Source organism: Vicugna pacos, chromosome 11 (assembly GCF_048564905.1).
Source record: "Vicugna pacos chromosome 11, VicPac4, whole genome shotgun sequence".
NCBI classification, from domain to species: domain Eukaryota; kingdom Metazoa; phylum Chordata; class Mammalia; order Artiodactyla; family Camelidae; genus Vicugna; species Vicugna pacos.
The window spans coordinates 49,700,815-49,716,032 of NC_132997.1; the positions used below are offsets into that span (position 1 = coordinate 49,700,815).

The 15,218-nt window shown below is 38.7% G+C and overlaps 2 protein-coding genes across 10 annotated transcripts in view; both read right to left on the bottom strand.

The window, feature by feature from the left end:
• The window catches only part of OIT3 (oncoprotein induced transcript 3), a 31,903-nt gene extending 25,621 nt beyond the window's left edge, over nt 1–6,282 (bottom strand). The window contains exons 1-3 of one of the 2 annotated variants that reach the window (XM_031682283.2): nt 6,172–6,282; nt 1,945–2,319; nt 1,035–1,142 (exon numbers count right to left, since the gene is read on the bottom strand). In XM_031682283.2, the coding sequence (XP_031538143.1) occupies nt 1,035–1,142; nt 1,945–2,319; nt 6,172–6,232 (544 nt within the window). In that variant the 5' untranslated portion in view covers nt 6,233–6,282. Of the gene's footprint in view, nt 1–1,034; nt 1,143–1,944; nt 2,615–6,171 lie in introns of those variants that run through there. The other variant, XM_072971336.1, reaches the window with a different exon arrangement.
• Nucleotides 6,283–10,359: 4,077 nt separating this feature from the next.
• The window catches only part of MCU (mitochondrial calcium uniporter), a 201,537-nt gene continuing 196,678 nt past the window's right edge, over nt 10,360–15,218 (bottom strand). For all 8 annotated transcript variants that reach the window (XM_072971342.1, XM_072971341.1, XM_072971339.1 and 5 more), the window contains 2 exons: nt 13,695–13,811; nt 10,360–12,342 (listed from right to left, as the gene is read on the bottom strand). In XM_072971342.1, the coding sequence (XP_072827443.1) occupies nt 12,265–12,342; nt 13,695–13,811 (195 nt within the window). In that variant the 3' untranslated portion in view covers nt 10,360–12,264. The remainder of the gene's footprint in view (nt 12,343–13,694; nt 13,812–15,218) is intronic.

The window sequence follows — 15,218 nt, forward strand, 5'->3', positions numbered from 1 at the left end:
GGAAGAAAAGCTCCTCTAAAGTAAGAATCCTTTTATGTCCCTGTCTCCCTGAATCCTCATCCCATGCGGACTTGGTCACTGTTCTTCCTGAGGAGGTGGGTGTGGGTCAGTCCTCCCCTTTCTCCCTAGACTTGTTTTAAATCTATTTGAGTCTAAGTACAAAAAGCTTTATAACATTAAAGGGAAAATAGATGGTCTTCAGTCTTGGGTTTCTCACCTCTATTTTCTTTTTTTTTTTTTTAAATCTCTATTTTCTTCCAGTTGTAGACAACAGAGCATATATAACTGGACAACATTGGATTTCCTACAGATGAGCTGACTCCCCTTTCTTGCTACTCAGAGAAACCAAAGTTACATCAGTGAAGCTATAGGAGTATGTCCTTAGATAATTCTAGACCAAAGCTAGCCCACAGATATACAAAGAAAGCCACATAAGTAATTTAAAACTTCCCAGGGGTCACATAAAAAATCTGTTAAAATACATTGGTAAAATTACTTTTAACAATATATATCATTTAATACAGGATATTCAAAATATTTCATTTCAATATATAATCCATATTAAAATTACTGAGTTTTTAAATTCTTCTTTGAACTGGTCTTCAAAACGTGGTATGCATTTTATACTTTAGAGCATGTCTCAATTTGGATGCTAAATTTTCATCAGAAATACCTGATCTATATTTTGGAATCATAAAATGCGCAGTTTACTCAAGTTGACCCACTCATTTTCAGTCTTCAAATGACTGAATCAAATTTCAATTTTTAAATTAAAATTAACTCATATTACAATTCAGTTTTTCAGTCACACAAGCCATATTTCCAGAGCTTCACAGCCACACATGGCTAGTGGCTACTGTACTGGACAGTGTAATCTTAGACTGTCCCAACATACGATATAAATTTGGCTTGAGGCTTTAGTTAAAAAGGCAAACAACATTCTGGAAAAATGATGGAGCTCTGCATCAGAAAGAGTTTTTGATTTGTCCTTTTGCTCCTAATAGCCTGTTTCTACCGCAAGATCAGTTTCTTACCAAAGCACGTCTGTCTGTCAGGGCCTAACACGGTTCCTGGAGAGCACGTGCACTCACTGGTGTCCAGGCAGCTGCCATGGCAGTCCTCATCACAGATGTCATAAAAGTCTGCGGAAGGATAAAGATGACCTTTCCTGAGGGGCGAGGACCAGGAGATGCTCTCATCCCTGAGAAAGCCTCGTGGGTTCAATCATGGGGTATGAGTTCCTAGCCAACAGCAAGAGAATTCTCATTGTTCAGGGTTTACACAACCAAAAGGCAAGAGATACCGCCCAGGGACTTGTTCTGTCATTGAGATCAGTGATTCTCAACTTCAGATCCACAGGCCCTTGGTGACCATGGAGATTCTTCAAATCTAAAACCTCACCAGACATGAGCTGTAGAATAAATAAGTATTATGTCCTACACTTCTCTGCAGTTTACTTTAAAAATGTATATGGACTTTGATGGGATTAGTAACACAAAAATTCATTTAGAAGTATTACTGGTCTCAAGTAGCTTCTTCCCACTATATATCATTTTAAAAAAACAATGGACACTAAGCACAATGCTACCATGTAGATGTCTGAAATAAATCTTAAGAATGGGTCCTCCATCCTCAAAAAAGTTAGAAATCTATTATTTAGATAACGTAAATCATCATTTCACTTTCTAATGTTTTGTTTGAATGAAATGACGACAAAATAAAAGTAATCAAAGTCATAGCTCCCTTCCCTTCCTATTCTTCAGGAATTTTTCAGAAATCTAAGAACAGACCTCAGAAATCTCCATTTGGATGTGTCTGTGGCCCTAAATCAATGTTCTTCAGCCTGTGAGATTCTACCATAACTGAATTTCAGATGGCACTTCTCTCTTTGACGCCATCTGTAGCCTCGTTGGGGAGGAAAAAGAGCCCAGGGATGGTACTCACGACCACAGTAGACATGAAAGCAGACGCTGGGCTTGGTCAGACGATACACGTAGTAGCCTCCAGGGCAAGCCTTGACCTCTACTGTGGTGTTCCAGAGGCAGCAGTTCCCACTGAAGCTCGCACAGGCCTGGCGTTGCACAATGCCGTCACCTTCCAGAGGGTGGCTGCCGTTGAGCCAGACAGGTGCATGGGTTCCACAGTGGTTTTCCGGGATGCAGAAGGTGGGCATGGCATCCCCTGCCATGCCTGTGAAGCGGTACCACTCCCCATCCACATTGTTGTCACACAGAGGGGAACCCTGAGACTCATCAAATTCGTGGTCCGTGTTCCTCCACGGCTCATTCAGACTGATGTAAGCAGAGCAAGGATCTAGGGCTGGGGATGAAAAGGGCACCTCAGAGGCACCTTGTGATGTTTCAGATCACGGTGTCATAGCTTGAGTCCACCTTCTTTGGTCTTACATGTCCACTTTTTGGGGGCTCAAGAAAGAAATTATCTAAAGTCCTCAAGAACAGCTGTTCAAGATTTCTCAAGTTGACATAAATATATTTCATAAATGCGTTTTACAAAGTTATTTCAAATCTATGTAAGATTCTGTGTTCGCACTGGACTAAACCTTTTATCCAGAGTAATTATCTGATAAAAAGCTAGTTGTTCAGATCAAGGAAGGTTATTGAACTCTGCACTGGTCAGACTATATTTTGAGTACTGTGTTCACACCTGGAGGCTATATTTTATGAAAGTAAAGGACAAACCTGGTGTCCAGAGGAAGGTGACCAGATTTAGAAGGGAGCCTAACAGTTATTTACTGGGGAAGAAGCTGAGAACTACAGTTTAGAGGGAAAAAAAAAACTGAATATGCATCAGCTTTCAAAAATCTGGAACAGGTTTGTGAAAGAAGAATTAGATATTCTGTTACAAGGACAAGAACAAACTGTTACAGGGAAGTGCATTTCGGTTCAGCTATCCAGTAATGGAGAGGCTGTATCAAAGCCCTTCATCTTTGGCAACTTTCAAAAAGTAGTTGGATGGTCATTTGTAAGCAAGATTATGGATGGAATTTTGCACTAGTGGGAAGTTCGGCTTGATAATGAATGTGTAAAGCTCATTCCACTGAGAAGGAAAAGGCCTCTGGCACATGTCAGCTGCTTTGAAATACACAGTTTACTGGCAAGTAACTAGCAAAGATATTCTCCACATGAGTGTTGGTATATGTTCCATCAGCTTATTGAAATATCATGAACTTTGTGTCTTCACAGTTAGCCATGGCATCACTGTCCAGACTTCAGCAAAATTTCAAGCATGCTTTTTTTCAGTGCATGAATAACATGGACAAATATTTCGTCAAAAACATTTGAATGACTGAAGACCCCAGTATTCTCACCGCGTCTCTCAATTTCAGGAAAACACTAAATTAACATAGGTAAATTATCCTTACAAAGAATCTGTAAAACCAAGAAATTCTAGAAAGGACCACTAGCTAGAGAGTATTATGCATCTAAGATGACTTAACTGACACTGTAGGCAGAGAATTTGTATCAAGGACGATACTCTTTGTGGGCAGGAAATTCAGCCTTAGCATACACTGCACAGTAATTAAATATGGATGGGCCATGATCATACAATCTAACTTGTCTACAAAATATTTTGGATTTCCCCAGTCTGCATTTCAAACTCAAGTTTACTGTCAAAGCTTCAGTCACATGTAGAGAAGGGTGTTGCCTAGTGCTAACGGCCCCACTGAGAATGTAACAGTTTGGGACGAGAAATAACTACAATTTCACCTATTCTGGAAATAACACATTTGCGAAGTTACATGTGGCAGGAGCAACCGTCTCCTCAAAATGTCCCTGAGGTATCCCAGCTGTGCCCCAGACCATGTCCCTTGGGACTCTCTACCCTCTCAAAAGGAAAAAATTCCCTCATCTGCACTCCTGGCTGTGGTTTTCTTATGAAGAAAGGTTTCCAGGGCAATTTCACAGGTGATTATAAATTCATAGAAATATTTGGTTCATCTCCTTGGCTCTAATTTTATAGGAAATGGTTAGGTACTCAACTTTTAATAGCTTTTACAGAAATGCGTAAACCTCCCTCAATAACTATTTCATGATTTATAAAGTTTTCCTTGAATTTAACTAACTTTTCTTGTGCTATTTGTTAAAAAGTTCACTTCCTTTCTTGCTGTAGAGAGTAGGTGACACAAATAGGAGAAATTTACTATCTTTTGTAAAATAAACATATATTTTTAAAGTTACCCATGCAATTTCTAACGTTAAATATACCCATTCCACTCCACCCCCTTTTAAGGCAGTAATTCAATCCTTTAAAAATCTGGCTGCTGGTATTAATTCCTGTTTTCAGTCTTTCAGCATGAAGCCCAGAATTTGGTATTATGTATGTTGCATTGTTGCATCCTGAATTGCTGATATATAGAGAGATATCTGTATAGATAGATATCTATATTTCTCTATATATCTATATATGGGAGCTGGTTGGCCTTTTCTACAATGCCCACGGGTCAGCTGCCCTGCTGGCTGCCCCTCCCAGGTCCCCCCAGGTCTGGGCATCTCGTGGCTGCTGAGCCCAGAGACCAAATGTCATCGTCCCCGCCCCTTCGTCCAGCAGACCAGGAACCCAGGTTCGGAGCCCTGGATCCAGCCCCTCCAGTAGTTGTGATTATGAGCTCAGACTGAAGCCCCCCTCCTCATCTTCTCTTCCCGCTCTCCCACCTTCTCTCCTCTCTGTCCTCTTCTCCTCTCCCTCTCCTCTCATCCTTTTCTCTCACTTCCTCTCTCCACCCTGGGCAACCCTCACCCCCACTCTAATCCCCAGCCTCTGAGTTCCCCCTTCATCTTGCTTATGGCATGGAGTCAAACGTCGTAGAAGGGCTGCAAGAAAATAAATCAATAAAATAAAAAAGATCTGGGACAGGAGAAGGTGTGTGATGTGAGGGTACAGGAGGTACTGGAGAGAGAGTAAGCCTGGAGAGAGTGTGGGGAGAAAGGGGAGAGGAAGCTGACGGAGGATGACTTTGGCTTAAGCAATTCTTGGTTAGTTCCTGGTAGTAGATGGTGGTTAAACTTGGCTCAAGCCTATCTTTAAGACTATTTTTTTAGTATAACTGAAAAATTGTGCTCTACACTGGAAATTGACACAACATTGTAAACTGACTATAACTCAATAAAGAAGAAAGAAGAAAAAAAAAGACTGTTTTTTAAAACCAATTGTAGATTTAGAGAATCATTGGGAAGATAGTACAAAGAATTCCCATCTACTTGCACCCAGTTTCCCCTATTAGAGAAAAATCGTAGGTTAGTATGGTACCTTTGCCACAATTAATGAACCAGTGTCAATACATTATTATTAACTTAAGTCTGTAGTCTATTTAGATTTCTTCAGTTTTTGCCTATGTCTTCTCTGTTCCAGGATCCCATCCAAGTTGCCACATTTAGTTTTCCCTGACTCCTTAGGGTCTCAAGTCTTTTTTTAAATGTGTATTCTTAAAGGTGCTAGAGCAAGGCCTGAGTTACCCCGAAGAAATAAATCAGGGGCAATTAAGCGCTGAGCTTCTCAAAAGTGCTGAGAAGGATGGTTTCCTCAGCCTTCTCTCTCGACCTCCTCTCACTCTCTCTTCTAGTTAGAACTTAAATTCTACTAGGAAAAGGAGAGAGAAATTTGTTAGTAACTGAAATTGAAACTTTTCTTTGCCGTGCTGGCCAGTTTTGTGCCAAGCCTTAGGGGGGAGACAGTTTAAGATTCACTGAGTCTCTGCAAAAAGTCATATTTCCAGACGTCAACACTAAGAGGTCTAATTTATCCAGGTCTGTGGCTTTCATGGGCACAGCCAGTCCCTTGTATTCATTAAAGAAAAAATTCTATCCTCTACTCTAAAAATCTTTTTTTCCCTTAAAGTTGGAACTAGAAAAGTGTCTAGTATATAAAGAGGTTAGAATTCCTTTGACACATAGTCCAAGAAATATTTAGCTAGTGGAAAGTTGTTGGATATGGCAAATCCACGAAAATTTTGGACGCTCAGGCAAGAGGCTAAAGGAAACATGAAATAGAAATTTTATGAAAATGTATCTTCATAGGTTATCAATGACTTTTCTTATATTATTGTAGAACTAGTATTTAAGATACTGGAATCTTGCCCTTAATAACCTGTTCATAACAGCAAATCCCCACAACAAGAAGTGCATTGTGCCAAGTACTTGACACAAGACTCACCCATTGGTGATGCAGGTGTTATTGTGATGAAGAAGCAGGTGAGAAGCAGGAACTGAGACATCCTTCTGGATCGGCCACCAGAGACAGACTGGAAAATCCTCTTAATTTCAGTTTCCCTTAGCTTCCTTCTTTTTCAAGCACTTTTTAAAAAGGCCTCTAGGCTCTTATGAAGAAAGACTTTTCAGTATGGGCTCGGGCTTTATCAGAGGAAGAGGATGAGGGGGATAAGGTGTCCATTGCTCTGGCCTTGACCCCAGATAGAAGCATGGCTTTACACTGTCAACAAAGTTATTTTATTGATAGTTTTCTTTAGGAAAAAAACCCCAAACATTTCACAATCCCTCATCCTCCTATTGTTTTTTTCTCAAGACTTCCCTGCAATGAGGCCTCCAGTATCTTATCCAGAAGGGAACTCTAAAAGAGGGACATCCACTCACGTCAGAATCTTGTTCTGTGACTTCTAGCAATTGATTTCATGATGTTGCAGCCATAGCATTGCATACTAAATGAGACTGGGATAAAGCCTAATTTTTGGAACTGGTCATTAAGAAATACCTAGGTTAGGTGGTCAAGGAGTTCACAATAGCACACAAAAGAGTAGTAAGGACAGGTGTGGAATGAGGACAATATTCTCTTGAAGCAAGCTTCTAAGTCTATTTTATAATGGTCTTTAGTATCAAAACTTCCTAAAGAAACAAGGCTTAAGTTGTGTTTCTACCAATTTGAGCAGCAGTATCTCATGTTTTCATAGTGCCTTTCTTCCCCAAATTGAAAATGGTTTAGTGTTATTTATTTTACTAATTCTCACACTAAGATAGGTGTAGGGGCTTCAAATTAGGAACTACTCATTAAACACTGAAAAGGTTTCATTTTTAGACAAAAGAGGGGAACTGTAAGGTTTTGTATATTACATGTCACCAGACATAACCTTAGTAATTACAGGTTTGGAGTTTGCCAGCTTCCTGACATTCTAGTGTGTAGAATGAGGACTGGCAAGAACTATTACAGAAGATAATGTGAAGGGAAGGATAGAAAGAATGATAGAAGGTTTTTGGTTGTTGTTAAATTTTTTCTCTCCTACTCTTATTTTGACCTGATGCTTTGGGCTTCTACTATTCCTAAACTTACCTCATCTTTGTTTTCTTGCCCAATAACTGACTTTCCAGTGACGGGGAAAGAAATATTATCTTCAGGAAGTAGTCCCTAAACTTGTCTTCATAATCTCTTCGCACATTTTCTTATTATACTAAGTAGCATTCAAATTACTGTGGCCCCTTTCCCCTAGGGTTTCAGTTCAATTAAACATTAGTACTTACTAGAGGCCAGGTAACATGCTGGTCACTAGTATTTGACAGTGATTAAGGTAGAAGTGGTTCCCACAAGCAGACTTTACAGTCTAGCAAGATGTTTCCACTGATCTAAATTTGCAGTTAGTTATCACTGATGCTAGAACACAGGCGATTTGACCATTAGTTTATTAAGCTGCAATCTGATGGCAGCAACGGATGACTGGGCCTGAGGAACTTGCTCATTGCAGGGTTAGCGCTGCTAAGTGGCAGTGCTCTTAACAGAAAAAACAAAAGCTCGCAATTTCCTGTCCCTGAGAAGCCATCTGAATGCTTCATGTGTGTTGCAGGGAAACAGGGGACGTGTGCATGAGATAAACCCAGATTTGCTGCCAGGACTGATTGCCAGAGTCAAGGACTTTTACCAGATAGCCCTTTGGTTCTGTAAACAAGCATTCTCAGGATGGTAGGATTTTTTTTTTCTTATTCTTATTTTTTCCTTTTTCAGTTGACCTGCCCTTCCATGTATACTTTCTGTGATTAAAAATTTCAAATATATATAAAGTAGAAAAAACAAAAATGAGCACCTAGCTGCAATTATTACTAGCATTTTGTCGATCTTATTTCATTTACACAGCAATATGCATGTCTAACAAATGGCCTTTCTTTTCTACATAATTGTAATGTCATTATTACAACTATAGAAACTAGTAGTAATTCTTTAATGTCATCTAATTCTCATTCCACATTTACATTTCTCCAGTTGTTTCAAAAATTTCTTTGTATTGCTAGTTTGAGTCAGGATTCAAAGAAAGACCCATACATTGCTTGTGGTTGGGTCTTGTAAATTCTTCTAATCTATAATGTTCCCTCTATCCCCACCTGCCATGCTATTTGTTGAAGAAATCCATTTCTTTGTCCTATAGAATGTCCCTTCTCCCATATTTAATGTTAACTCTTGTTCATATTTTCTTATTTTTCTAAAGGATGTGCTATTATAAATTAAAAACAAAAATACTTTGGTGACACTGAACAAATTTAATGCATAGGCGGGAGTGCTGGAAATAGATGTTAGGAGGTGGATAAACCAGTCTGCTGTTCAAGAGAGATCTGAGCTAGAATAACATTTTGAGAGCAACCAGCATATAAATGGTAACCGAAATTGGGGGAGACGAGTAGATGAGATCATTCATGGAAAATGGGGTCCAAGATGGAACTTTGGAGAAGCCTAATATCAAAGATGTGGGCAGAGGAAAGGATGCTGCAAAACAGCAGTCAGAGATTTACAGAATAGTCGTCACAGGAGCTGAGGTCAGTTTCAGGGTGCAGGGATTGCCTAGAGGGTGATGCATTTATAAAACATCGTAAATGAAAATTTATACAGTGGATCACTTTATATTCAGTAGGATTTGTTCAAATTAACATATATATTTATCCTAAGGACAACCACACACTACATTTTGGATGACAAAAAGTTTGGACTTGTTTGGGAGAGCAATGAATTAAAGGTTGTTGGCAGTGATAAATATGAATTACAACCCTTAACAGTTTTGGTGAAACTGAGCTCCAAAATCTAAGAAGTTCCACTTTTCTGTGAAATCTTTTCAGATAGATTTAAAAAATTCAAACTATTGTATTTATTTTTGTAAGCATCCACTTGCTTATTACCACTACACCCTGACAAGCAAGATACAACAGTACATACATTGGACATGATCTCTACTTTTCCATTTACCATAGTCACCACACTCACCGATCCTTACTCAATCTGGTTGATTATAGGATTCACTGATAAGTTGTGACACAGATGTCCTTCCTGTGCCTCAGTTTCCCTCCCTTTAAAGCCATAGTTTGACCGGATCAGTGGTTCACATCAGAATCATCAGGAGGGCTTGTTAAATGGATTGCTGGCCCCACTCATAGTTTCTGATTCAGTAGGAACCAGAGAACATGCATCTCTGGAGATGCAAGGTGCTGCTCCAGAAACCATCCTCTGGGAGCCCTTCACCCTTTCCAGCTCTAGAAGTCTATGATCCTTTAGCAAAACTGCATTACCAACACTTCACTAATGGATTTAACACCCTCCATTACTAACCAAAGCCTAACAGAATGTTGTAGAATACATAGTTATTATTTGTTGAATGCAAACAATGGCTTACCATTTTCAATCTTACCTTCTTAAACCTTAAGTTCCTGGGATGTCTGTATTAGGCTGCTGTGAGCTACCAGGAGGCAAGACCGCAGCTGTGGAGGCTCTTAGTACATCACACAACACACTTAATGCAGACATTTAACACATGCTTTTCGATACGCCTTTGATGGACTAGGCAGCACGTGATAGCTTCCTATTTGGTGATCATTATAAATTTGATACAAAGTCTTAAAATAATGAATATCTGATCTTGGTTCATTCTTGAACAACTTTCTGGAGTCCAGGAGACCACACTGGCCAATCTGTGGTCTGATAGAATGGAGATATTTCCTGTTAATCAGGAGATAAGGATATTAGTCTTAGTGCTGTCCTTAGCTCTATTATGGTTGTAGAGGTCACTTAACCTCTGGTAGCTCTGGAAGACTCGGAAATATTGACTATATTAAGTTGAGGAATAATTAATGAAATGCCTGTTTAAAAAATTTGGGGGGGAGGGTACAGCTCAGCAGTAGAGTACTTGCTTAGCATGCACAAGGTCCTGGGTTTAATTCCCAGTACCTCTGTTAAAACAAATAAATAAACTAATTCCACCTTCCCTAATTATATATGCTCTAGGTACAAAACTTAATTTCAAAAGGTATTTTTTATAAAAATAATTTTAGATGTCAAAACCTTCCTACCTTGAATCAGGAAAATAACCTTGTTTTTGTTTCTGCTTTTTGTTTTGCCTTAAAGAATGAGCTGCTATAGTTCAAAAATTGAATAGGTATTTATTGTTCCAGAAGGTACATTGCTTTTTATACATATTTCATAAATGATACAGGATTTTACACATGTTCAATATTTTGCTATTTATTTAAAGGACTTTTCTCCACATCCTCCCCTCCCTTACCTCCCTGAAAGGATTTGCTCATTGCACTGTGCTGTTTCTTCTTAAAAACCCTGCATACAAACAGGATAAATGGTTTAAAAATAATTCACGCAACTTAACAGAAAAAAATGAGGGAAGGGGGTTAATGACCTGGGGAGGGGGTGGGAGGGGAAGGAAGTGGGAGGAGGGATGGGAAGTGGAGACATGCATCCTTTCATTCCGTCATGCCAGTGGAAGGGGGGTGGCAGGAGCAGCAGCAGCAGCAGCAATCCTGGCTGGCCTTCAACCTCTGAAAGGCACCTGGAATCTGGGTTTGTCATTTAAAGTATTCTCTTAGTACACAATGATCCCAAAGGAGGGAAAAAAAAAAAAAAAAGAAACCCCTTGCCACAATGAGGAGGGATGAATCATGTCAAAGAAAAAAAGCCAATCAATCAGCTGCATGGCAAGCTCCATCATCCTTTTCATCCTGCCCCACAGTTGTTAAAAACAGGATATTAGACACAGATTCCTTTGACTCTTCAAGTGCAGATGTCATCTGGAAATATGGTAGAAAATATTTTGATAGAGTATAAGATTAATTCCTCTTTCTCTCAATTTAAGAAAAAAATAGGGTGAAGAAAGTAGGTTGAAAGAAGCCATAGAAATGTATTCCTGTATAAAGATAAATTGCACCCTTTGAGATCCACACACTTGATTTACAATGACTGAAGTGGTGGAGGTGGGAGGGCTCACAAACAGTGTGGGAAATGTGTGTCCTTCGAGATTAACAAAGCCTCCAGACCAGGCAGTACCATCTGGGGGGCCTGGAATGCTGTCACACAAGCAGATTAACAGTAGTGACATTATTCTGGTTCTGAAATGGCTACAGAGCCATGATTTTTAGCCAATTTGTAAACCTTACATCTTCCTGATTTGCTAATACAGCTGAACACTCTCCCTCTGACTTGAACTGTGGAGGGAGAGGGGAATATCAATAGGATAGTTAAATAAAGGAGGGAAGTTTGTCCTCCTCTTAAAGACTAATTAGTAAAAAAACAAAACAAAAAAACCTCATGCAGTGTTGCCAGTGATTTCTAGATATTGATCCAGAGCACTAGAATAAATAGACATTGAAGAAGGCATTAAGGGATAATCCAAAGTGTCAAATATCAAAGAGTCATAAGGTGGTTCCAATTATCATATAGATAAAATTAGTGTAATGAAAGGTGTGTGTGGTCAAAAAAAACAGGCACAAACAGGAGAGATGCCTGATAACTTTTTGCAGAGACCGGGCCCAATCTAAAATAAATGCTAATGATGTGGGCTCAGACTCTGTTTGCCACCCACATTATCTCGAGGATTTGCTTTTCTGGACTATTTATTTACTCCTATGTCAAAAATAAGAAAAGTTAAATTAAAAAAAAAATTAAGAGCTGAGTGGGGTGCTGGTGTGTTACTGTTTTGCTGACCCTGCAAAGTAGATGCAAGAAACAAACACGCCCAGCGTCATTTTCTCTTTGTGAATCTCTCAACTATATAATGCATCATTTTCATCCAGAAACTGAGATGCTTGATTAAGACAATATTCACGAAGCCCTTTCAGATTATGTTCCACAAAGCCTGATCCTCAGATTTTAACATCCCTTTCTTCCCTAAGATCCTTTTTGCTTTTGTTTTTTAATTAAAGGTAAAAACCCTCTACCCCGACATGGCTCCCAGCTTCCACCTGCAATGCTTTAATTAAAAAGGCAATAGTTATAAACAGGTGTTCTTTCTGCCGGGGTTCAGAGGCTCTCTGCAGATCAATCTTTTTCACCAATTTGTCGGAGGGGCAGATGTACTTGTAATGGGTCTCTCAGTCTCTTAAGGTCCATTTCTGCCTAAAATAGAAACAAAAGTTAAGAAAAACTGGCTATTCAAGCTTTCAATGATATTACTGTCTCCTGAAAAAAGGAAATCGTCTTTCCCCCATCACTATGAGTCAGAGAAATCATCTCCATCACTCTCAAAATAAGAGTGCCTCAGAGGCAAAGGGCTTTAAGGGCAGAGGACTACATAGAGGGAAACAGAAGTGTGTCCTGGCAGTTTCAGCTGTCAACGGGGCCTCCAGAAAAGGCTGTGTGGTCAACAGGGCAGGACTCAGGGGCTCAACAATGTGGGGAGCATCCGATGTACTTTGATGGCATTTCTCCAGGGAGAAGCACTCACCAACTTTTGTCTGGGGCCAGAACTCCAATTTATGTGGTTCAAAACTTTAATTATTTACCTAGTAGTTGCTTAAAGTTTTCACTAATCAGTAATTTTTAACATGAAAGAAAATGTGCAGTCAATATTTTCAAAACTCATACATGCTTGGGCCTCACCCCTGAGAAGCTGGATCTACTGGCTTAGGTGGAAGCATCAGTATTTTTACAGAATCATCCAGAGATGATTCTGATGCTTACCCTCCAGTTGAGAACCACCACAGAGCAACAGAAGACAAGAATTCACTTAGCCTGAGGCAGGAAGATGGATTAAGCCTATTTAAAGCACAACCTCATCACTAATAAGGGGCAGAGAACAGTGACTAAACATGATGGAAGGGCTTCCAGAGATTAAAAAAAAATCTCTGAAGTCATAAAAGACTTCAGAGAAGAGGAATGAGGATTTCTTCACCCAAATCAAAGATATCAGAGCAAGAGGGGAGGCACACTCAGGAATCTGAAAGAGTTTACTATTACAAAAAATCAATTATCAATCCTTTAAAAAAGCATCTTCTAGTTCAATAATCTCTGAACTGCACCTGGCAAAGATTTCTAGTAGTCTCTCTCTTACCTGGATTTTACTTTTGCCCATTGCTACCACACATTTTAGGTGAGAGATCTTTGGGTCAGCTATTGTAGAAAGATTTAAAAAAGAGAGAAAAGTAAAAATAGACCACTCTAAAGAAACAAAATGAAAAAAATAAAAATAGGTCTAAAAATTTCAACATGATAGTGTTAACGGGATAGATAGGATCCATCATCTTTTCACCTGCTTGTGTTATAAAACTCTCTAGAGAGTTGTCCATGCTAAAATAGTCATTTTTATCAACTGAGGAATAATTTATGTAGGAAGAAGAGGGTTGGATCATTCTTTCAGAGTTTACCCATTAAGTAAGTTGATTATACATGATGATGATGATGATGATGATGATGATGATAATGCCACAGAAGATGAGGCTGGAATTTATTTTCAGTTTTGGAAAACCTACCTGAGCAATTGCATCTTTGAGTTGATTGTATTTCTCTAGGTCAAAACGTGACTTTTTGGCTCCTTTATGGAAAAATAATAAGTATTGTCTGTCTCTGGCTTCTGGATAAACGTATTCCTACAAAAATAAAGGAGAAATTAAATGATTAGTCCTTAGCACATTAACTTCCCCAAATAAGCATTTACGGAAGATGATAGTAAAAAGTTAAAAGAGCTGTCAGGAGCCTAAAGGTTTAGGCATACTAAATTAGTATATTAACTTTTATTATAAGTAGGCACTGAATGGCCATTGAAGTAGCTTGCTGGAGCAGAATATAAATGATGAACACTGGAATTGAGATGTCAAAGGGTATTAAAGGCCAGATCAGTGTTTCTTAACCTTTTTTCATTACTGTCCCCCTAAGTTGCCTTTTTAGATATTTTACCCTAATTGCCCCTCCTCCCCAAAGAAGGTTTAATACCACAGATATACTGTATATCTGTTTATCTCCTGTAATATCTAAGATGTTTTACTCCCCAAGAACCAATTTCGCCCTCTTGTGGGTGACATCCTCTTTGTTGAAAATGCCTGGGCTAGGGTGTTGAGTGATGGTTTCCATGCCTGCTGAAGGAACTCTGAATGGCAATTCTTATTGTCAGGCTCTTTTTTCATATGATAGAAACTGGTATTCAGGTCTTACTGAATCACTAGTCAGTAAAATTCAATATTCCACTTGATTTTATGATTTTAAGGAATTTGTCATAAAAATTCTTTGGAACTTAATGTACTATTAGAATATATTTAGGCTGCTAACAAATGCAGCATCTCATTGTAACAACAGTTTAGAAGATTTTAAATGCTGTTGAACAGGCATTCTGCTTCATGGGTGTTAATTATGGATACTGCTATGGGAAAGAGTATTTAACATGAGGAACTTCCTATTTACATTTTATTTGGTCCATTTTTTCCTATTCATAAATGACTAAACTGTTTACTACGGCTATTTTCCAACCTGTCGCTTGGGGGCAGCAAAAATGTTTTGGAATCATAGAAGTACAATATTTAAATAGTAGGACAGATAGGTTATTAAAGATATAAGATACTGTATTAAGAATGGTAAGAAAATATTTTTTTTAGATTCAAATTATTTCAAGAGGAATGTTCAACCTCAAGGCAACATTAATAATCACCTCTTTTAAAAAAGCAACTGCTCAAAATCAAATTGGATCAGGTATATCATCTGTTTTGCTTCTTTCTTTTTTTTAAAACATTTTTATTGATTTATAATCATTTTACAATGTTGTGTCAAATTCCAGTGTTCAGCACAATTTTTCAGTCATTCATGGACATATACACACTCATTGTCACATTTTTTTCTCTGTGAATTATCATAACATTTTGTGCATATTTCCCTGTGCTATACAGTGTAATCTTGTTTATCTATTCTACAATTTTGAAATCCCAGTCTATCCCTTCCCACCCTCTACCCCCCTGGTAACCACAAGTCTGTATTCTCTGTCCATGAGTCTTTAGATTCCACATATG